Genomic DNA, 23552 nt, shown 5'->3' with positions numbered 1-23552 from the left:
GATTACGCAAGGTGGACATTTGTCTCGACTTACGGTCAGCTGTACGTGTAATTTGGCAAGGTAATGGAAAAGGTAGATGCGGGTATCCTCTACGTTCGTTTTACAACCGTGTCCAGGTATGCAAAAGTGCCAGACTATGTATTGTCGTAGTATTTGCATAAGAAACACGAAGGACAGTGAAACGATAGTGGAAAATATTGCAATAAATCTGCGTATTACGACACGATGATCGAAGAAAAGATTTTATCGTTCCGATTAATTTAAATCAATTATCAACGATGAATCGATTCGGCATGTTGTTAAGGTAACAACGATAAGGTAAATTCTTATCGAAATTCAGAGACGAACGAACATCGCGCTGACACGTGCATCAAATTCAAAGCCGTTTTCCCCTCTGCGTAATTAAAATAGTTAAACGAAGATCAAAAAAATTCCACGCTAGCCTTCTTCTCTATGTCGTCGAATCTCTTTTACGTTAATCTCTTTTCCACGAATAGGCAGACTACTAGACGTCAGTGCAATCGATCGTACATTTTGCCCCGTTTCTCGCGGCAAATACCTAGCAACGATTCACCAAGCTCGAAACTGTTTTAATTAACCCGCGATTTTTCCGCGGTTGTTCGATGATGGTTAATTAGATTCAACGTCGAATTAAGCTTCTCTGGGCAGATGATCGCCGGGCACAAAGGATCGGGAATTCAAGTTTCTCGGGCAAAATGAAATCCAATTACGCGAGAGCCCGTAAATAAAGTGCACACGACCGGTTCTCGGTCCCGTTCATAACTTTTAATCAGAACTTTGCTCAACGGAGGGCTATTTTTCCGGCGAACCGCTAAGTTTCCGCTTGGGCCACGAGCGTGCGGTTTTCATCGAACACGGCTAATGAATTTTCCGAAAATTGGCCCTGCTTCGACGTTGTCACGAATTCGATTTCTGTCGAGCGTTCTTCATCGTCGAGCAGAAGAGGATCGTAAGAATCGACGAGATAAGAGAGAAGAGAGAAGAGAAACCCCGTGAATTTTGCTTCTAGTTCACCTGGCGATAGCGCGCTCGATCATCCCTCTTCGACACGCCGACAAAATACGAAACGAACACGTAGTTTTTCCCAGCCGTTTCGATTCCACGGCCAAGTTATTACGTCGACGCCGGCGAGTTTCGCCTCGCCATTCACGTATCCCATTTCGTTGCGGAAGTTGCAGTCGGTTTTCATTCAGACGGTGTTATTCTTCTGACCGATTTGCTGTTTATAACCCAGCGTTGATCTACGCCGGCGAACTCTCATGCGACTGGAAAGCGTGCCGGAGATTTTCAAAATCGATGGCACGGAACAGACGTTCTCGCGTGACGTGACTTCGTAAATTCTGCTATGCGAAATTAAACAACTGCACTCGTTAACATTAAAATTTAATCATACAACTTTCATAACTTTCTACAATAATAACGCGAAATAATACTATCTCTTTGAACGATGTTAAAAACTTCCAATTTACCAGGAAGCAAATGTACGAGAGCAGAATTTTGCATTATAAAACTACGGTAACTCGCTCCTCTTCTATACGGAATTTCGAAATATTCCAAATTCGAACCGTCTCCGTTTTTAAAATCTGCATCAAACACGTAAAACGATTTTAACGTTAATCTAAGAATTTCATCCGCATTATAAACTCAATTTCCCGGCCGAATACCGCGAATACTTTCGCACGGGTAATTCTAGTTCGGGAATGCGTGCGCGTGTATCATTTTGCAATTGTAACTCGAGCCACGTAACGTGGACGCGAAGCCATCCAATCGGCGGTGTGGTAAATCACGTTTCACCGGAGACCGCCGAATCAATTGACCAGGAAATTGGAAGCAAGTAAATAATATTACTGGATAATGGAAGCGTCGCTGTCCCTTTCCACCGGTACACGACGGTGTTAATTTTCAAGCCTGCCGACGTAGACGTCACCTTCCGTTCGAAAGGAGACACCGACCATGGGATTATGATATAAATCACGAGTTCCTTTTTCGTCTCTTTTTCGATCCGCTGTCCGGACGCACGATTCCGCTGGACGAGAGAGGTCGATCGTCGATTTTTCTTCGACACTGGCGCGGCGCTTCATCAATAAGATCGCTCCCAAAGAGATGCATCAGCGGCGAACGAATAGACGGAGAGTGATAAATATAGCTGCTGTCTCGAACCAGGCGACGCGTGATATGAAGCCTTGAAAAATTGACACCAGCAAGCAGATCTATAACGAGTGATTCGCGAACCGTCTCTTCTTGTTTCTTGTCTACCTTTCTTTTCTCTCTCTCTCTCTCTCTCTCTTTCTCTCACCTTTTCGCGTATTCTAGACGAAGCGATTCTTGTCGCAGAGGATGAACGCGGAGGTGCGTCGATGCAGATCGTAAAAAGAAAATGCTTAGCTTCGCGTCTGGTCGATAGTCCGGTTGGCCGACTTATTTTTAATTCAAGATTTTCCGCATGATAGAAACAGAACGAATGTCGTTTCATCTTTTGTGTATAACTTTTGATCGAATCGATGCTTGTGTTTGTCATTAACACTTTACGCACGTCCGACCGGCAGCTCAGGCGCAGATTTTCCCTGGCGCCGGCTCTGTTTCGGTTTAGACTCCCCAAAACTATTCTTTTCGTTCACCGCGAACGATAAGTTTTTTAAATTGATATAAAACTGTGGGAGCTTACGAAGCAACGCAACTGAGCTAGGTACCTTAGTACTAAATAACAAATTACTGCTCAAATAATGAGAAAGATTGTCGACGACAGAAAGCCGATTTATAGGCTAAAATGTTAAAAATTACTCGAATACGAAAATCGTACACGCGTACGATTTCGTCTTTATTGTTCTTGAAGCTTTCATGGATAGCGGATTCACATAAATATAGCTTACTTTCTTGGAACCTTTTATTAATTAATTACTCTTACCGATTACTCTAATATCGATTATTTTCTATCATTGGTTTGCCTTTATCACTGCCTGCTGTTAATTTTACTGCATTTCTATCGGTTACTTTCCTAGTAAGCAACTATTACTTCTATTCTGGCGATCAGAGCTTTCCGGAAACGGAACACGGTATCGATTCTTGCTCTCGTTTCTCACGCAATTAAAAACAATCACAAACGATATGCCTCGTTACTTGCTCGATTCAAGGCAGTTTGATCGCATTCGAGAAAGAGTCGGCAGCCCTGGATTCGCATTCAAAGCTACGATTTCCGCTTTCTTGCCGTTTCCTTCGCGCACTTCACGGTCTCGCGCTCGTTTTATCGCGTGTACGTGAGAGATTAGCGGATTAGCCGCGTGCAATGCATGGCTGATCAAAGTTTACGGCTGAATCGTTGAATGCAAGCAGTCCTGCGTTCCCGCGGGAGGAAACTTCATCTATACTTCACCCGAGGGTACTCGCGCAATAACCCTGTCTTTTGCAACGGACTGCAAATCACCGTTGTTTGATACAGTGCAATGCGCCGCGCTCGCTTTGTCCACGGTTCTTCCTTCGTTTTCTTCTTTCTTTTTCTCCTTTTCTCTCTTCGCGTTCGAATCGTTGACACTTGGAGTTGTATCGAACCGACCTCTTGTAGTACGATTCTTTGATAGAGCGTGCATACAATATCAAACACGCTTCATGGAGTATAATTAATCAAAGGAGATAGGCGACATCGGAAAAAGAGATTTTTACCAAGAAAATAGAGAGTAATACTTTGTTGGGGTGGTAGAATTTTTGCCGAGACGGACAAAAGAGTCGTCGAACTGAGACGATAGATGAGCAAAAGAAATATACTTAGTCCGATGTCTAGAGCGATAGAGTCGCGAGGGAAAGTGTTTGAGATTATGTCGCGAATGAAAGATGCCTGGTCGCTCGAGATTTTGGCATGGTGTACAGTCGTGACCGATGCATTTTTCCAAGAGACTATATTGGGAAGCTCGTCGAAATGCTTGATCGACGTTCCACGTCGGTATATTTCACACGCTTCAATTTTATGCAGTCGTTTTTCTCTTGATAAACTGGTAAATGTAAGATCAAACTGTAACAACGTACGTTCGAACTGATCGATCGTTGCCATAACAGGTAAAGAATCGCGAAAGATATTTCAAAGTAACTATTAAAGCAATGGAAATCAAAGTGTATCCGCCGCAAAAAGACCTCGGGTCATTAACATTGAACGCTCCCAGAAGGGCAAACGTGTTGTTCGTCCATGTCGAGACTTGCATCAGCCAGCGGTTTGAGGAACTTCAAAGAAAACAGGTATTCTCGAAGAACCCCGAGCAGGTCCCTTTGAGCCAGCAGTTCTCCCAGAGGCGGTGGATACAAAGAAAGCAATAATTCTTGGAGGATCGGTTAGTATCGCGGCGAGGAAACACGGCAAAGTACGCGTCTCACGTATTTGGCACGGGGGATAAACTCGGACCGTTGGCTGGCAGCGAGGCGCGGCGCAGCGAGTCGAGAGTGCTAAAGGAAAACCATTTCACGCCCGACTACCCTTCTCTCTCTCTTGCTCAGAGAGAATAGTCGATCGTTTCGCGTCTCGTTAGCATCTCATCCATCGCTGGTGTCTGGCTGCCTTACCTGACTGCCTGTTTGCTCGTCGAGCCGGTTGCCAGTCGCCCTCGCTGCAGGCTGAAATTTCGCTGTGTTGTTGCTTCCTCGTCCCATCCTCTTCTTTTTCCGATGCTTCGTCCCCTACCCTCTTCTTTGGTCTCGCCCCTTATCCGTGCCGATCCGTCCAGGAATCCGAGATTTTCCGTACGAGATACGCGATGCTGCGCGTCTCTTGCACGAGCACAGCTGGCTGTCGGTGAAAAGCGGAAAAAGACGAGCGTGTTCACGCCGTACGCGGCCTTCGGTATTCGAGAACCATCGGTACCATCTATCCCACTTTCGTATGCGAATTCCAGCCGCGTCAGCGGTCTGGCAACTGAATAAGTCATCTCGCGTCGATATACTCGCTCGCTACCAGTTTGCATTCGCCAGACGACTATGCGCGAGTTGGCCGCGACACCTTCCAAGTTACGTTGGATCGTTACGCGAGTTTTCCGAGAGTTTACTTTACGGTGCTGCGGTTGCGCTACGGTTGCAGTTCGTTTAATCAGGGCGATACAGAGTCTCCCAGCTTGGGGTGGATCGGCCCGTGATTCACCCTCGTGGATTAATTCTCGAAACGCCAAGGAATTTATCGCTCGCCGGTGGTCCAACGCGGCAATTGCAAGATTTAAGCCACCCGATCGAACGAGCAAAAGTTGGAATTCGTTTTGGCGCTCGTTAATTCGCCTCGGTCTCGAGATAATTTAATGCTCGGTGAAATGGGTAAGGGTGGTTTTCCAGCAGGTGCGTGGACTTTATATCGTGGCCATTCAAAGGCGTACAATTTATCCTCCGGTCGGGCGTCGAAAATCTCTGCTTTATAAAAAGTAACGTTTCTTACGGCGCTTCGTCCTTCGAGAATATTTGCATTTTAAAGGAACCCTCGCCTTAGCGTTCGTACAGACGCCTAGGAAGTTTAAGACTGTTTGGATAAACATCGAGGCAAACCCCGTGCTATGGTTCATCGTAATTCGCGGTATTCGCTTCGAAATATCGTCGGAAGATCGAACTCTTTAACGAGGAATTTTCCTCTAGGTAATTGATGATATTTGAATTTAAACCACTCCGAGGAAAACGCTTGTCTCGTGGGCGTTGTTCTACTTTCTGTTATCGTTGCAACTATTTCGAGAAATTTGTATATCTTGCATAAAACCAGAATTTACAAGCCTCTTTTAACGCGTTTCCTCCCATATCGATGCTTTCTGTTATCAGCATCACCGAGTAAACGTTGACCTACTCTACCTTGCCAGTTGTCTGTTCGCGCATTTACTTATTCTGCTTACTTCTAATCAGGAATTCCATTAACTCCCTCTGTTTAAATTGTTCCGTGCATTAACATACGCCAACAGTGAAACGCTCTATATACTCTTGAAGAATAAACGAATCATAGTTGACGTTTGAAGAATCATAGATGGTTCTCGTATAGCCGAACGGACAACGTACAACGCCATTGGATCTAATTTACAGCAGATTGTATCGCTGTCGTAACGCTTACGTCCCCTTCGTTTTCACCCAAACGAGTGGATACTTTCATAATTAAAAGCACTTCATCGCAGCATGCAAAGCGCGAACAGAAATTGCTGGAGACGCGTGACCGTACGCGACCCTGCTCGAATTTTGAAGTATATGCGCGTTCGTAAAACGAAGCCGTTTATTTCGCAGAGTGTCGGCTGGAAAAACTACTTTAGCGTTTAAACAGTTCCTTTTGCGACATTTCCGCGCGTATAAATTCGAATTTTTCAACTTTGCCACTTCTTTATTTCCCGATACGTACGGTAATTTGAAAAAAAATCCATGCGCGATACTATTTCACGAACACCTACTTTTTTCCCGAGCCCTCGTGTAATCTACACACATTTGTATATGTTGAGTTAAAATTCTATAGATAGGAAACGCTAACAAAATTTACCTTTCCACGTAAATTGGAATTACGTGTATTATATGAAGGTAGAAAGCATATTGATATTCGACGCGTACACCGTGAACCTTTCAAAATATCGGAAGGCTAAATCATAAATATCACGTTTGCAACGTCGCGATAAATAGACGCAGTTATCGTATACACAGCATTTAATCACAGCACGGCGAGAAACAGCGCAATGATAGGGTAACGTATTAAGTAAAATAGGCTTAGAGTAGTCGGACCACCGGACGGTATAATAGACCGATCTATACACGAGAATGCGAAAGTAGAATAGACTAGCGCGCAGGCAACGTGTTGGAAGTGGAGTAGCTAGAGTATATGGGTAGGCACGCGGAAAGTAAAATAGGCTCGTGCACGGTCAGACATCTGGAAAGTAGAGCAGGTCAGTGTTTGGTTGGTAAGTAGCATGGATCGAAATAGAGTCGGCCGATGCCGTCGACCCAGTGTGTTGGTGAAGTGGTTTTGGGTATGTTGTCTGTGATTAAACATTTGTCTTCGTCAAACATCGACGATTCTGCTGCGCTATTAAGTAGAACGAAGATAAAGTACACAATTGAATTTTCTATACGACTGGGACCGGAAGTAGTACCGGTGCACGATATTATACATTCTGACGATGTTATTTCGATATCCATTCCGCGGTACGAGCAGTTTAGAATTATTGATATTTTAGTAGTTTCCGGACATGGAACTTTGTCAGGGTGAATCGCATCGGACATTATTTAAGCTGTTTATGCACTGGCGACTTGGAATTGCAGTTTAATACGTAATATCCCGTGGCTATATCCTTCGTGAAATATTGAATACAATAATGTCACTGTCGCAAGCTATGATAAATTGATTTTAAAGTCTTTGAACGGGACGGCTATGCAAATGATTTCTGACAATAATAGCGTCACTCGCGACTGATCGTTCTTGCATCGTAATATCATGCGCTGTCTAACCAAGGCTCCTTCTTTCTCTTCCAATTTTTCTCTCGTGGATCGAACAGCGCAATTCATATCATCTTTTCGTCAGCGCATTAAATTTCACGTACATCCCCGAGAGCAAATTCAGGAGTTTCACGAAATGTTTCATTTTTAAGACAGTTTAAACGTCGTTCCGAGATCCCCTGTTTTCCCTTTTCTCTCCCTTTTCGTTTCATCGCCCCGAACGTCGCGGTCCGTGGCACGACGATCTTCGTAATTTCGTAACGCGACGACGAATTACGCTCGACGCACCGTCGGAAAAAAAATTATCGTCTCGTGCAGATTTTCTTTCGAGCGTCCTCTCTTTTCAGTGTGCTGCGTGCACCTGTTGCGCCTTTGTTGCGCACCGTGAAACGCAACGAGGTATTCTTTTCGGTGGCGCTCAACACGACCAAACACCGAGCAATCGCATGCAAACACGACCCTAGCACGCTCGCCTCGCGCACCCACTCGTAGGTATTTCACAATTACCTGCCAACCGCGGCAATAGCCAACCAACATTCTACGTTTAATTTACCATCCTTCATAATACAGTGCTTTATTAATAGTACGCTTTATCCTTTCCGTTTCCTAAATTCCGGCTGAAAATCTGTATCTCTGTTGCATAGCGCTCTTCTTGGTAAAAAGGTGACGACAGAAAACAAATTTCGAACTTTTATTATTTATCTCTGATCTACAATTCTCCTTTCATCTAACGTCTTAAGAAATTAAAACACAATTTTCTATGAATTTTAATTTTCGTAAAATGTTGTGCAATATGAATAAAGAGCGAAACATTTTATACTATTTTATTAAAGGTAATTTCTTTTTATTTTAACACGTATGAAATTTTAAACAAAACCCGATATTTCAGCCTTCGTAAATTATCTACAAAATGTACGTTCGTTATTCATTTTTCCATAATGTATCTGATGAAGCATAATTACTAAATTACATTTGATTATCGATACGTTCTAATGCCAATCAAAAGAAACTCAAGGCGTATCAAAAATTCTCTCCATCTGTGTATATACATTTCCTTACAAGCTCCATGATATTTTCCCGAAACGAAAACAAATCTTTAATCCAAAGCATCGAAGATATTCCTCAAAGGAGACGCGTCATACAGAATCCGATATTTACTTTCTATTTCGTCTATCCACAAAACAAGCGCAAGCCGAATGGAAGGGAGAAAACTTAGGAGTCGATCCACGAAATCGATACGAATTCTCTTGCTCTTCTTTTGCGCTCCGACAGGAATCGATTTATACTTTCTCTGGGAATGCTACTTTTCTACTTGACTTGAATTTTGCGGTATTTGAAAACCGCGTTAACGTATGTTAATAAAAACGATTTCCTTTTCGTCGAGAAAATCGAAAGATGGTAAAAATTCCGGGTCCAAGTCGAGAGAAACGATGAAGCATAGGCCGGCAAACGGAATAAGCGAACTTTCGTTCACGCGGTGTGCAGAGGGGAAGGTAAAAGGAGTACAGGCTAATCTTTCCGCGCTAGATACACCGACGAGCAGGGACGATGAAGTCGATCGAACGCGGTGATGCGTGCGGACTCGCGAACTTTTCCCACGAGCCGTCCTCGGGCAACGATTTAAAATCTTGCCTATTTATTGCTTGCCCGGAGCGAACCGAATGATTATCGGAAAAGATGTCGAAGTCTGCGAAATTCCTGACCCGATTGGGTTGTCTGGACACGTCGTGTTCGTTGAACCATGGCGATAGATCCTCGCGATCGATCGTCTCGAATCGTTTCGCCGTGCTATCAAATTTCCCAACGAAACGGCGATATTCTTGTTTTCCTTTACGCTTTGCTTCCAAGATATAGGGAAAGTCCATTGATTTCGTCTCGTGTGTAGCTTACGTAAATAGTCTGGCAGAGTTAGGGGAACGTTGTATAATTCTCCTTGCGTAGCGCGGAGCTCGTTTCAGATTAGACAGGGTGGTACGAGTCGATGTGTAATCGTACAAGTGGAATGGAACCGTCTTTGAACGGATATAGGAATCGTATCTCTGGTCGTGCAAGTAGTATTATAGAAATCGTCCCTTGCTATGTAAGCAATATAGGAACCCTTCTGAATCAGATAAGTAGAACGAGGATGGTTCCTGATCAAGAAAATATCGTAAATCGCATACAGTACGAGCAAGTAGTATAGACGTTATATCGAGAGAACAGTAGTATGGGCTGATATATGATCCAACAAGTAGCTTAAGACGGTACGCGGTCGGGCAGTGACACGGGCGGTGACAGTGGTCGAACAAGAGTCGTAAAAAGCCATTCGCGCTCAAGCAAGTAAAGTAGGTCTAGTGTATATGCCAGCTAATAGCGTGAATTACATTCTGAAACTTATAAATTGCATTAGCGAATCTGTTTTTCTTGTCGCTTGATAAAATATCAACAAGTAACTAAAGCAATTTGTCGCAAAGTATAAAAAAAGTAATCTCATTGCCGCAACCTGATAAATCGGTAAACCGTGGACTGAAGAGAGCTGTATAAAAAGAAAATTTTGGAAGTGTCTGCACTTAAGTAACGTAAATATTTTTCGCGGATTAAAAGACTCGCAAACATACGTCCTCTCCTTGAGAGCGGTGACTGGATCTGAATATTTAACGCTTCCTCAGAGTTTCGCTGTCAGCAACTCTGTAACATCCTCAGCAAGTCTATCCTCTGTAGACGATTTTTAAAAAACCGCTCAACTATAATTAACCGAGTCGACGAATTTTTAGTAGGCACCATAAATACAGTTTCCGGTGTTATCCGGGCGAGATTTTTTCCCACAGACTTTCGAATTTTAATAAAATAACGTTAAAGTTTCCTCAAGTTGCAGTTCCAAACAGACATTACCGGCTTCGCGAGCCTCAAGTTTCCTTAATGAATGATAATGAATCTTTTCAGGCAATGGTGGCCTGCGATAGCGAAAGCTAAAAGACACGTGGCGCAATAAACGCGAATGACACCCGATTCATACGCGGAACATTACGAGCATCCCGTTAATGAAAGTCGCAGCGGATAATCGCGGTGAAAGACGCGACATCGCGCGAGAACAATTTCTTGCCGGTTGGATGGAGCAGAGTCGCGGGAAGAGAAGCGTCGCTTGATTAAATTCAGGAAAAAAGTGACAATTTTTAAGCGCGCTGCTAAATTGGAATCCCGTGATCCCTTGCACAATTTAAACTTTCAATTTTGTAAAGATTATTTCGATGGCGAAGCGGTATCGCATGTTGTACACGAGTATTCGCGTAGTATCTGTCGAGGTGAATCTCAGTCAAGTATCTCTCTATGTAGTCAAACGTCACTTTCAGTAGTTCCGTTGAGAAATTCGTCAGACCTTCTGTGCTTTGCGTTATCGCGAGAAACTACCGATGAAGTATACTTCATTGTAATTCAATACGAACTTCTCCAGTGTTATCTTGTTATTGCAGTCCTCTTGTATTATAATTACGTTCCACTGCTACCATCGAGTAAAATAATTCATTTTTTACTTTTACATTATCGATGTGTCTGCAAATTCCCAGATTCTCGTTGAGATTCGCTACTTAAAAAAAAAATGTTATTTCGTCTCGCTTTTTCCCCGTAACTTTTGCTTAACGCGATTATTAAATCCTATTTGCCTGTTATAAAAAAAATTCCTTCGGAAGCATTCGCTTCGCATAAAAATCAATGTTTCTTCGTCGCTTCGGCAACTTTTCTCTCCGCTCCTTTTTTCGCTTTTCTTTTTAGCCTCCTTCCTTTTCACTCCCTAACTTCAACACAAGCGTTCCTTCTGATATTCGCGGAGAAATCGATCGTCGAAGGAGGTCGGTGCCGGCGATATTGTGAAATTTTACGAACCATAGATATCTGGGAAATTCCTGGTTCGGCCAGACGTGGCACCATATGTGCGAAACGCAGCTCGCTACCGTTCGAAATTGTTTTTAGCGTTATGTTTCTGTATTAACGCGGCCGGCACGCTTTCTTCCCGGCTTAAACGCGCACCCTTGCACCTATTATTGGCCTGGAATTTCGGGGGGAGGGCGGCACTTTCTCTGCAGACACCTGGCCAATTACGTATATACAGAGTCAACTATCCGATATGAAACATTTCAAGAATACCTTCAACATATAAGAATTAAATAATTTATCTATTATAAACATGATTCATTGCCATTGTTCTCATATCGTAATATGACGATACGACACAACGAATGTCCTGCGGCTATTATTTTATTTTAAGAATGAAAATCTTTTTTATTATCAAAGTTCGTACGATCTTCTTAACTGTTAATAATTTTATTTCGATTAAAATAAATCTCGCTAAAGTCCCTTCGTTTATTCACTTTCGCTTGATCTTTGAATCCGATTTGAAATCTAAAATAATTCGCTCCTATAATGCATTTCTCGCGAATTCACCGCAAATTTTTTCACCGACAACGGGAATTACGGACACGTTTCACGATTGTTTAAAATATTGCATAATCGGCGAGGCAATCTTCGAAATCGGATACCTTTCGGGGCCAATTGAATTCACAAAACAGAAGGGTAATCGAGAAGCTTCTATCGCCTTTTCAACTCCGCCTCTCCAACCGTATGATCGTCGACGATTCAGGTGTTTTATAAGCTTCCCGTCTGCATGTTTGCCAATGAAATTCCACGGAGATAGAAATCAAATATGAATCGTTATCCATGTGAAACGGTAATGGAAACGCGCGTTGGATGCAAGGGTTCCGAGTGTATAATATAATTCGATTCGCGTTGCGATTAAATCCCTTTTGATCGAGAGAGGTGGTCTTTCCTTTTCTCTCGGAGAGTTGGGAACACGCGATGCCACGGCGCGCCGCTAGGTAAACCGGTATTAATTCAGTGACCTGGATAGACGGGGCAAGCCTTCTGTTAGTCGCCGGCCAAACCACTTTATTTCCACTTTATTACGTTAAAAATTCGCGATGCGTTTGCTTCGAGCCGAACGAAAGATCGAACCGTCTCTCTTGGGCCAATTCGAGTTAACGAGCAAAAAGTACACCGTGCTGCGTTCGTTAATATCACTTCTCCGCAATACTCTGTACCATACTCATATGCGTTTTCCAGCAGATTTTTCCGCACTACCGTGTAGAAAACAGAATACGATTTTTTTTCTTTTCTCCCATCAGACGCAAAATGTGATTCGATCGATTCGATTTCATTTGATTTCTGAATCGTTTGTTCGTCTTTCCGATGATTGTCTAACGAGTACTCGGAACAAGTTGCACGGTTTTCATGCAGAAGCGAAAAACTGTCTTATTCTGAGTGGGTTGTTCGATGGACTTGATGACTCAAATGTCGGCAAGAATATTCTTTCGTCGGACATTTTTTCAAGAAAGCAAGCTTCGAAGGAAGATTTGTCGCTATTTCTTCATACAGCTTTTATCGAATGGCAATTAATGATAAAGAGACGAGCGGAAATTCGGATAGATCGTTGCATAGAGATGAACATTCACAAAGGTGGAAAGTAACGTTCGGAGAGGCCGGTAAAAATTAGGAAAAGGGAGAAAGTGGGAATAAACCACGGAGTATACTGGATCAATTTCTCACGAGCTGACTAATTCGTTGCGTTGACGGTGCACCCACGTAGTCGAATATTATCAACAAAACGACTCTGATTACCGAAACGTAAACGTTGTACGGAAAATGGGATATCGAGTAGTCATAATCAAATTAAAAAACGATCGAGATTCCAAAAGTTTGGTTAAGAATGGCGAGATGTTGGTTGAAAAGTTGGAGGAAGAAGCGTATGTTCACGGGGGAATATATTATATAACCAGCGTACCAAGGAACCCTCTTTTCCTTCCGAATCCTTTCCTCTCCTCGATTCGCGATCGCATTACACAGATCTGGAACCTTTCCAACGGAGCAAGTTCGTGATTTTTAGACTGAAAATTGAAGCGAAAAGTGTATGCAAAGTGTGTCTGGATTTTTCTCAGATTCCACCGTCCGCTTTCACATCTGACGATACGATCTTCCGGTTATAAGCCAGAGTCGATCCATCTTTTCACTTAGAGAACGCTGAATTAAGGAGGTCGTTTATTCATTCCGAAGAAGGAACCAAAAGATCTCGTGTATTTCCCGCTTCCGTTACGGAAACGAAGGAAATCGGACGATCGAGTAAAATTGGACGACGAAAGAACGAATCTCAGGGTTAAAAGCAAATATATTCTATAAATACGCGTACGATCGATTGAATTTGAGATTTCTAAAAATTCGTGATAATTTTCAGGATTTCTCTGTTGGCGATTATTAACTTCGATTAAAGAAATCTCCTCTATTTGAACTGTACGAATAATTATAGATGACAATATCTTTCGAAATCGATATTAAAATCGTAGGAAATTCGATCAGATTTCAGTAGAAATCATTAATAATAATCTCAACGTGACACGATTGAGGTTAATTTTCATCGTGGCCGATTCTATCGTTTTGTAAAATCATTGGTGAAATAATAGAGACCTCGTTGCCGTTCGCGTTTGTCTGGCGATTTTATATTAATTTCGCTGCAGTATTTCAACGGGCATTGAGAACCGGTCCGATCGGATGCATCGCGAAACCGTAGCGTTTTCATGGAAAACGGGAGAATAAAATTTCAAACTACGCGTGCAGATTTATCGAGCGGACAGGCGCACCTTTTTCAGTTCGTCGAATGAAACGCAAAACTTCGATGCTTCCGCCCTCTTCCTCGCCCCTTTCCCGCTTCGTATCTACCATATATTCCCTGGCATCGCGAAAATTCCGATGAAATTGTGGATGGAGGACGCGAATGGGAAGCAGTAGCGGCAAGGATTCTTGCGCTGCCCCTGTCGTAGTTTTTGTTTCGCCCTGGATTCTCTTTTGAAGTGAACGGACCCGTGAATAATGAACCGCTTCTTCAGCCCCGATACATCCTATCGGAAAAATTGGAAAATATCTGACACAAAGTACGGTCGCTAAATGTTCATGTATCTTTTTTCCATTCTCATCTTTCTTTCTTTTCTCTCGAACCCTTTCTCTCGAAAATATTTCATGTAATTTCACCCCTGTTTACCAGATGATTCGGTAACTCGATCGAGTCGAAGGACAGATTTTCTGATTATCTCCGAATCACCTCGTTTTATCGAATTTAATGCTTGAAGTTTAATAGCTTTTTTATTCGTATTTATATTAAAATTGAGAGACGAGTCCTCTGCGAATGACCGATTTTACTTCGATATGTTCTGTAAAAAAAAAAAAAAAAAAAAAAATAGCAATGCCAAAAACAGTTGTAAGGAAACGAGATACAAAGACTATAGATATACGATATAATGTACGAAACATTGCGTTGGTATTTCCAGCGAACGCGTATTTTATTACGCGAAATCGGGACACGTGTCAGAGATCGCAATTTCGATGCAGCGAAAAATCTGCACGCGTTTTCCTTTCCATGATCCATTTCGTGGAGCGTTCCATGCGGCAATTTTTGGCAAGATCGAGAGCACGATGCGATTTAATGAACGTGACTGGATCTTATCGGCTGGGAAACGAAACTCTGGAACGGCAGAAATCTTGTTGAAACGCTTGGCACACTCTTCGACTACATAAACACGATCAATTTGGATGGAAAACATGATTCTTATTACTGCTATTCTCTTCTCTCCTCTCCTCCTCCCTCATCCCCGGTCTCAACTCGGATAAATTTACATTTCCTTGTTTCCAGTTTTTGCAACGGCGCATCAGGCGGCTCGAAAAACAGTATTGTTCGATCGAAATCCTCGTTGTGAATAACAATGATGCAGAAAATCATTGGTTACAGCACCTTCGTGATTTTCCGTTGAAAATATCGTAACGCCGTGAAATATTCAGTCGTTACGATCTGAATTTTAATTCTACTTCAATGTTTCATTAGCTCTGTAATATATTTGAATGATGGGTCTTGTATCCCGCTTTTATTAAAAAGGAATAAGGTTACGTACGTTCCTGTATTTAAATCTCCGATGAGTTTGTTGTTATTAATTTCAATAAACGGAAAATGGACTTGTAATATTCTCGTTCAATGTGCTTTATAATACATCTACGCTAACAATGGGAATGAGATTTCTATTGTATCATATCACCGAACGTATTCTGGTATCAAAATTCAGTTTAGAAAAAATTCGTTTAGAGAAAAGCTCGTTGAAAGAAAAAACGCAGAGGAGAATAATGTAAATCAGCCAAAAGCACTTAGCCGATTCATCGCAGAGTAACCAGTACAATTTGTTATTTGAAGAATTTTCATTTATAAGACTTATCGTTAGCCGTATTCGACACAACCCTGAAGTCGAATATCGAAACAAAAATAATCTAAACAAAATTCTCCATAAATAAATTCAGTAGTACCAGGTGAAATATATCCGATAAGATTTTTCATCGTTACGAGGTCACGAATCGGTGAACTTATCGGGTCGTTGGATTTGTTGCAGAGGCACCCCGTGGGACGTACCTGCTGATAGATGGTCGTCGGTTGGACCCGGGCAACCAGTTCGTCCCTGTAAAGGAGGGCTCCGAATTGACGTTAGAGTGTGCCGCTGAGGGTGGAAATCCACCGCCCGATTTAGCATGGGGGATGACTCTGTCTCAGGCCACTTTGGACGGACCAGAGCAACCACCGGACAATCTGACCGTGTTGCCCTCCACGTCCGGCAGACGCAGCGGAGCTCACCTTAAGGTCCTGAGGGGACACCATAACGCAACCATCGCCTGCGTCGCCCGTCACGTCACCCTCACCATACCCATGAACGCGAGTATTCTGCTCGACGTCCAATGTGAGTAATGTTTCGACATTTTTTTCTCTTCCTCCTGTTTCTTTCTTTTTGGCTTTTTGTTTCGCGTCTCGGCTATTTATTCGAGCGAGGTTAAGGTTAAGGTCCCCCTTGAAAAAGACGAGGGTGAAATTGCGTGAAACGTGCGAACACGGCGAAACATGGCAAAACTTGACACGAAGGTTGTCGTGTTTAAAGTTGTTCGAACGTTTAGGATATTAATCGAATACTTTTTTGCGGGATTCTATTGGCCTCGTGTCTGGTGTTGAGAGGCCTAGTTTGATAAATGATTTTGTCGTGTGCTGTTAGGTTATTGTAAACTGTTTCAGAATATACTTTGACGATAAATTTGCTAGAGATTTTAAATGACTTTTTATACATAAATTTAGAGAAATATCAACGTAAAAAGTTCAGATACTTGAAGACCTTCCTATTCTTATATACTTAAGCAACGCAAATCGCTTCAGGATACTCTCGTTTGTTTGACAAAAATTGTTTCTTTCTCATTTATATTGTACAATACCCTACTACTTTGAATTTATGAATTCAGCAGTGTTTTATTTGTCGCCGTCATAAATGAGCTTCTCGTAAAATTTCAATGACAAATGAAACGGTTCAAGAAGGACTGTAAGATTTCATCGGCGAGATCGTCAACATGAGCACGATGAACACACTGTGATATCTTGTTTTAAACTGTCTTTATGTAGCCCCGGAGTTATTGTCGCTGTCTCGTCTCGAACTCATCACCTTAGCCTGCCCTGAAACTATCGTATAATTTCGAGCGTTTCACCGTAAGCTGTCTCGTCATTTGCTCGTCTCGTCTGGTCTTCGACCTTTCCACTTTTCTCCAGAAACTCGCAACGCTCACCACCCGTGACCTGCTCTTTCTACGCCGTAAAACTTAAACTCTCGCAAGTTCGAGGTAGGGAATTTTCTGATGCTTTGTGAAATAATAGAAAATCTTTCTTCTTTCGTGAACCATAAAAAGAAGAATCTTTCTCCATCTAGACGCTGTTTCAAGTAATAACATGGAAGAGGAAATCTACAGGTCAATTTGGTGTTTTCAGATGAAACGTCTAGTTTTTTCATGCTCAAATTCAATAACCTCTGGATTGATAAAACGATGTTCTTCAGCAACGTCCTTTCCACTAAATTGCTATATCGTTTGATGGTTATACAACGTTTAGAATATGCTTTTGTTACTTGGTTTCCTGACCAGGTTAAGCACATTCGTGCGTTAGAGAAGATCATCCAGACAATCTGCTACTTTATTATCCGCGTACATTTACCTCTAAATACAATAACTTCCATTTCGTCTATAAGATGTGTTGCACGTCTATTGCAAACAACTTTTGTCTTGTACTTGACTCTTTCTCGGTTTCTTTCGGCTCTTCTAAAAATTCTATGCTAAATCTTTTGTAAAGTATTCGCGCTATGTAATGCACCGTATTCCAACGCGTTACTGTCATTTATCTGAAAATAAGTTAAATTAAAATAACTTAGCAAATTATACCAGAGTATATATTATTATACATTCTATGTTGCTTTATCACCGAAAGATCAATATTGCTATTTAGTACTATACACGGCACAAATCTGAATATCTAAGCAATTTGTATTCCGCTCCTGGTATTGTAGGAAGTTGTACCCCATTTCTGTGACTGCTACAACTTATCAGGATAATATGGACTTAGCACGCTAAACAATTAGAATTTATTAACACTAACACTCAACATTGTTCAGTCCAATCTGTCACAAGGACCTATCTACCTTCAAACTAACTTTATCTTCTCTACTGTATACCTATTACGCGTATATTCTCCTATCCAAGCAAAACCTCTCAAATATACGTTACGCTATACATCGTGATTCATATAGAGAGAAGAAGAAAAAATCAACTTTTACGATGGTATTCACCCACGTCGTTGTTTCAGTCTATCTGGAACGCAGCCCTCGACACAACGAGCAGCCACGCAATTAGGTCACCAATCCCATTCTATACTTTCGCTATCACGGTATAATCCTCGATGTCTCGTCTCGAACGAAACGAATCCTATTTATCCCCCTACCTCGTCTCCTCTCGTTGTCCAGCACACATCGTCGTTATTAAGGGTGTAACGAGGAGAAAGGGAGGAAAGGATACAGAAGAAGAGATCCGAGGAAAAGTTACGAGCGTATTATTTAGTTGATGCCGCGTTGAAATTGCCAGTGGCCACGGTCGAGATCTAATTTTCGTAGACTTCGTAGCCAGCACAATTCCTGTTGAAATATTAGGTAGAAGAAATCGCGATACGGGGACCTGGCGGCTAAAAAAGCCCCGGCCGGTCGCTGGGTGCGTTTTAAAAATGGGCTTAATTCAAGTCGAGCGGCAAGGAGGTGTTATAATTCCGCGGATCGTTTTTCCCCCTGGCCTGCTCTCTGCTTGATGGGAGAGGGGTGGACAGAAACGTAGCAGCTAACGGGATTTCCGTGGTATTAGAACTGGGACGAGTATCGTTGTCTGAACGACGAGGATGCCACGTGTAGGAAAGCAGTAATTTAATTAAGTTACGTTTCTTCGCTGTTATTTCACGTTGCGATGTTGTTTCATTTCTAAGAACTTGGAATTAACATTAGAGAAGGAATGTGTATGGGGAAATTTCAGGTAAAACAAATTATGCGATTAACTTAAACTATCGTTCGTGATAACCCCGCTTGTCTCACCACTACTGTGTGGCTAATATTATTAATAATAAAATAATTCAGTTAGGAATACTCGGTGGTAATTGGAAATTAAAGTATCATTAAAGTAAGTAATTATAGATATTCTATCGAATTAGATCATTTGTGGTTGCAACTGAAGAAAAGAAAGTTTTAATCGATCGAATTGTATCAAGGGATTCTACTATTACAAACAGTACTATAATCACCCATGAAAGTTAATCAGAGTATTAAATTCTACAAAAAGAAACAAACTGAATAATACAGAAAACACAGGATATATTAAGAGAAATAAGATAATTTCCACTGATGCTCCATGCGCGCGCCCTATTTTTCAGATTATTAATCCCACGGCAAATTACTCAGAATTTTCCAACGGGCCTGGAATTTATCGGGCCATAGCCTTGGCCATAGTCGTTCAGTGTTTGAGTAAATTTTCCGCTGGCTTCAAAATTCCGTGGGCCACCGTTTATCGCCAACAAATTAGAGTCGTTGATGCAACCAGAGAAGGAAACTAGTTTCTTCGAGACGTCTCGTAAAATCTACCGCACTAGAAAAGAGATTTCGCATCCTATCTCACCCTGAGGAATGAAGCAACGGGGGATAACAAAGCCGAGCAAGAAGGGAACACCGTTAACCGCGCACGGTAACGTCCAACGTGTACGCTTTATTTTCTCTTGGTCAACTTCTTGCTGTTGCCTTCCTCGAGAAACCGGCGAGATCCCTGTTAGTTCGAGTTTCCGAAAGCGGTTATACATCCCTCCAGGGAGCTGACTTGTTGTTACACGTAAAATCACGCGGGTCGTTCAAAGGAATTGAATTTCACACGTCCAATGTCTCAGATATTTCGCGATGACATGTTCTTTTTTCTGGAATTTTCAAATTAAATTCTCAAACCGGTACACGATAGTACAAACTCGACGAGATTGTTGCAGCGGAATTATGGATGAGGTAGAGAATAGATTTATCACGCGATGTATTTTTTATTTCGCATCTTGCAAGCTTTACAACGCCGTTATCATTGTATCATTACAGTTTACACGCATTCCCTTCTTGAAATTTACATTAAATTTCAAACCATTCATTTTATAACTTTATGTGAGACGCTGTTTCGTACTTGTATCGATATTTTATACTTTCATCGCCATAAAGATGTAAAATAATTGGTGGATAAAAAGAAAAAAGGGGAGAAATGTGTCTCTCAATTTATTTCATTTATTTATACACTATCTTTATTTATGCAGCCACTTAATATCTCTCGAATACATAAATATTGATGTACATACATAAATTTAAGCACTGACTAATATTGTATTTTTAGTTAGTTAATCAGTTTATTCTGCCTAACCGTTGATCTAATTTCACGTGATCATTAAAAATCCAAGTTTCCACGAGTCCAACCTACGTAAATACCTAAAACGAAGGAACGTAAGGAGAAATCTTTTCGTAGCATCAGATGATCCAAAGACGGAAATATATTTCCACAATCTCGATGCAAGAATATTGGGTGACATTTTATAGACGCAACAATCACGATCATGCATCGACGCAATACTAATTCGAAAAATAATTTTAGTAAGCGCGACCGAGGACTATTGCAACAGTAATTCTTACACTGAATATACAAAGAATTGAACTTTAATATCTTCGTATCAAAATACTCTATCACATTATAATAAAGTTTATATTACGAAGAATAAATAATTGAATTGTCCGACATATCATCATGAGACTGAAAATGAGACAAAAAATTATCAACTATAATTTACATTATCGTTACAATAATTTCGAGTTTCACTACAACGAAGTCGTAGGATATTCGACTTTACTACAAAGCACTTAAATTGAAGTTATTTCAATGTTTGTTATTTATACAAGTGCCTATTCACATTTTATTGATGTTTGGCTTTTGCAAATATGTATTCATATTGGATATGTTCTGCTTTTACATCCACTTATTCAAACTAATTATCAACATTATATCGTTCATATTAATTATAGCATTTAATATTGCATTAATATCATTATCATCAACGTCATATTGTTAGTATCAAGAACGCCATATGCAAGGTTTTCCCTGAATTAATATGATATAAAAGATAGGAAAAGGAAATATTATTATTCACGGGTATAGTAAACACCCGCAGTCATTATGCTCGTTAAAAGTTCCACGTAATACAACCAGTCACCCGTGCCGATTTTAACTTTTCATCCTATGATACGATCGAGTGATCAGAGCAACAAGAATGCACGAAACTCGCCCTTAGATGTAGAAAATGTTGTCATCGATGCTATAATATCCCAGAAGAACGATGCGTCGTGAAAGTCGTCATCAGTGGAGGAAATCGGAAATCTTTAAAAAATGTGCAATATTGTAATTTATTTTTAAAGACAATACTCATTATTTAAAAAGTGCAGAATTTCATGAATTTGTTACTGTTATCGTTATCGTACTGTTTGTAATATTGTATTAAATGTAGAATTTGAATAATACATAATATCGAAAATTAAAGTTTAATAATAATAAAAATTGCAATTCTCCAATATAAAATTTTAAAATTTTTAGCTCTCTGAAATATAATATTAAAAATATAATATTAAAAAATTTTTATTTTTTAATGGATAATAATTTCATTCAAAATGTAAGAAAGTAAATAAAGACACTTACATAGTTGGTGCTTTGGAGAGGTTGGATCCTCTTGAGACAAACACTGACTCTAATACCGAGATGAATATTGAAAAAGAGAAATGTGTACATAAAGGAAGGAGAATAAATTCAAATAAAAAAAGAAAGAAAAGAAAAGAAAATAATCGACGAAATAGCACTGACTCTAATTTCGCGTATGACGATTGTAATTAGATTTAATTAGAGCTACTGTGCCTTGAAAAATATTCAAGATCCTACATCCTACACAGCAAACACTGATTTTATCGACCGCATTGTACGCGGTCACAAAAGTTCTCTGAAAAAGAAGAACGAAGTGCGTTAGTAGAGAGAGTAGAAAAAAAGAAAAATATTTTGTTTTCCCCTTGCTTCCTAATGAACGTTGGTTTAAAACAATACTGCTATTTTATTTATTAAATTATCAATTAGCTAATATTCATTTCTCATCGGTTAATATTGAAATATTCTGAATGTAATATAACCTACCTGCAATATTATGTAACTATGTTATAAATGCTTGCTATCAGGTTTCAATAATGTATTTGTAATAATAATTTGTCTTGTTTACTAGATATGTATATACTCGAGAATGCTTACAACTTGCAACAGATTAAAATTTTTCATGTAAGCGTCCCTAAAGGAACCGATAATGGTACGCAAAAGAGACCTATTAGAGACTAACCTACAATCGAAACGTATTTCATCGCGAAAATACAAATTCAGTGATAAGGTTATTACAGAGAGAGATCACGATCGAAGTGCAGCAAAATGTAAAAGCTACTTCAATTCCTTGTTTAAATGTTACAAAGTCTACGTCCATTTTAACATTGTCAATAAACTATAGAATTATTTATAACATAGTTGCATTACGTATTAATTCTGTATTACGCGCTATTTGTCAATCGTGTGTTAAATGCGTAGTTTATAGTTCAATAAAAGTACAGTACGTACATTAGCCTTTGTTACAGCAAATCAAATCTGCCAATCAGGTTATCTGCATTCGATTCTCATCGAATGGATCATTAATCACAGTGACGTCCTATTCTTTCGAAATCATTTCTGTGGTCTAACAACGATCTATACAAAAGAAAACCAAAGATTTAAAATAAATGTAGTATCCAAATTGGTCTTAGAGAGAAAGGACAAGTAATGATGTTTTGATTTAATATATATTATTAAGAGCAACGAAATGATTACAATGCGGTTCTACGTTCTATTCTCGCATGCGGCTTTCTGCTTCCCAACTCAAGCTCTGCCCACTCCGCACACTCCACACGCTCTCCACACTCTCCACACTCTGCACACTCTGCACACTCTGCACACTCTGCACACTCTGCACACTCTGCACACTCTGCACACTCTGCACACTCTGCACACTCTGCACACTCTGCACACTCTGCACACTCTGCACACTCTGCACACTCTGCACACTCTGCACACTCTGCACACTCTGCACACTCTGCACACTCTGCACACTCTGCACACTCTGCACACTCTGCACACTCTGCACACTCTGCACACTCTGCACACTCTGCACACTCTGCACACTCTGCACACTCTGCACACTCTGCACACTCTGCACACTCTGCACACTCTGCACACTCTGCACACTCTGCACACTCTGCACACTCTGCACACTCTGCACACTCTGCACACTCTGCACACTCTGCACACTCTGCACACTCTGCACACTCTGCACACTCTGCACACTCTGCACACTCTGCACACTCTGCACACTCTGCACACTCTGCACACTCTGCACACTCTGCACACTCTGCACACTCTGCACACTCTGCACACTCTGCACACTCTGCACACTCTGCACACTCTGCACACTCTGCACACTCTGCACACTCTGCACACTCTGCACACTCTGCACACTCTGCACACTCTGCACACTCTGCACACTCTGCACACTCTGCACACTCTGCACACTCTGCACACTCTGCACACTCTGCACACTC

The 23552-nt window shown here is 41.1% G+C and overlaps 1 protein-coding gene and 1 long non-coding RNA gene across 2 annotated transcripts in view; one reads left to right on the top strand and one right to left on the bottom strand.

Moving 5' to 3' along the window:
• LOC100651512 (B-cell receptor CD22) overlaps positions 1 to 23552 on the top strand; it is a 310916-nt gene that overhangs the window by 163700 nt on the left and 123664 nt on the right. The window contains exon 6 of the mRNA XM_003393124.3: positions 15885 to 16226. Within this exon, the coding sequence (XP_003393172.1) occupies positions 15885 to 16226 (342 nt within the window). The remainder of the gene's footprint in view (positions 1 to 15884; positions 16227 to 23552) is intronic.
• LOC125385456 lies at positions 19923 to 22941 on the bottom strand. The gene is made up of 3 exons (XR_007224758.1): positions 22540 to 22941; positions 21592 to 21886; positions 19923 to 21276 (listed from the first exon to the last, which is right to left on the bottom strand). It is a non-coding gene; the product is annotated as an uncharacterized LOC125385456 (long non-coding RNA).

This window comes from Bombus terrestris, chromosome 1, assembly GCF_910591885.1.
Source record: "Bombus terrestris chromosome 1, iyBomTerr1.2, whole genome shotgun sequence".
NCBI classification, from domain to species: Eukaryota; Metazoa; Arthropoda; class Insecta; order Hymenoptera; family Apidae; genus Bombus; species Bombus terrestris.
The sequence above is the reverse complement of the archived record's forward strand: the minus strand, read 5'-3'. Positions and strand labels throughout refer to the sequence as shown.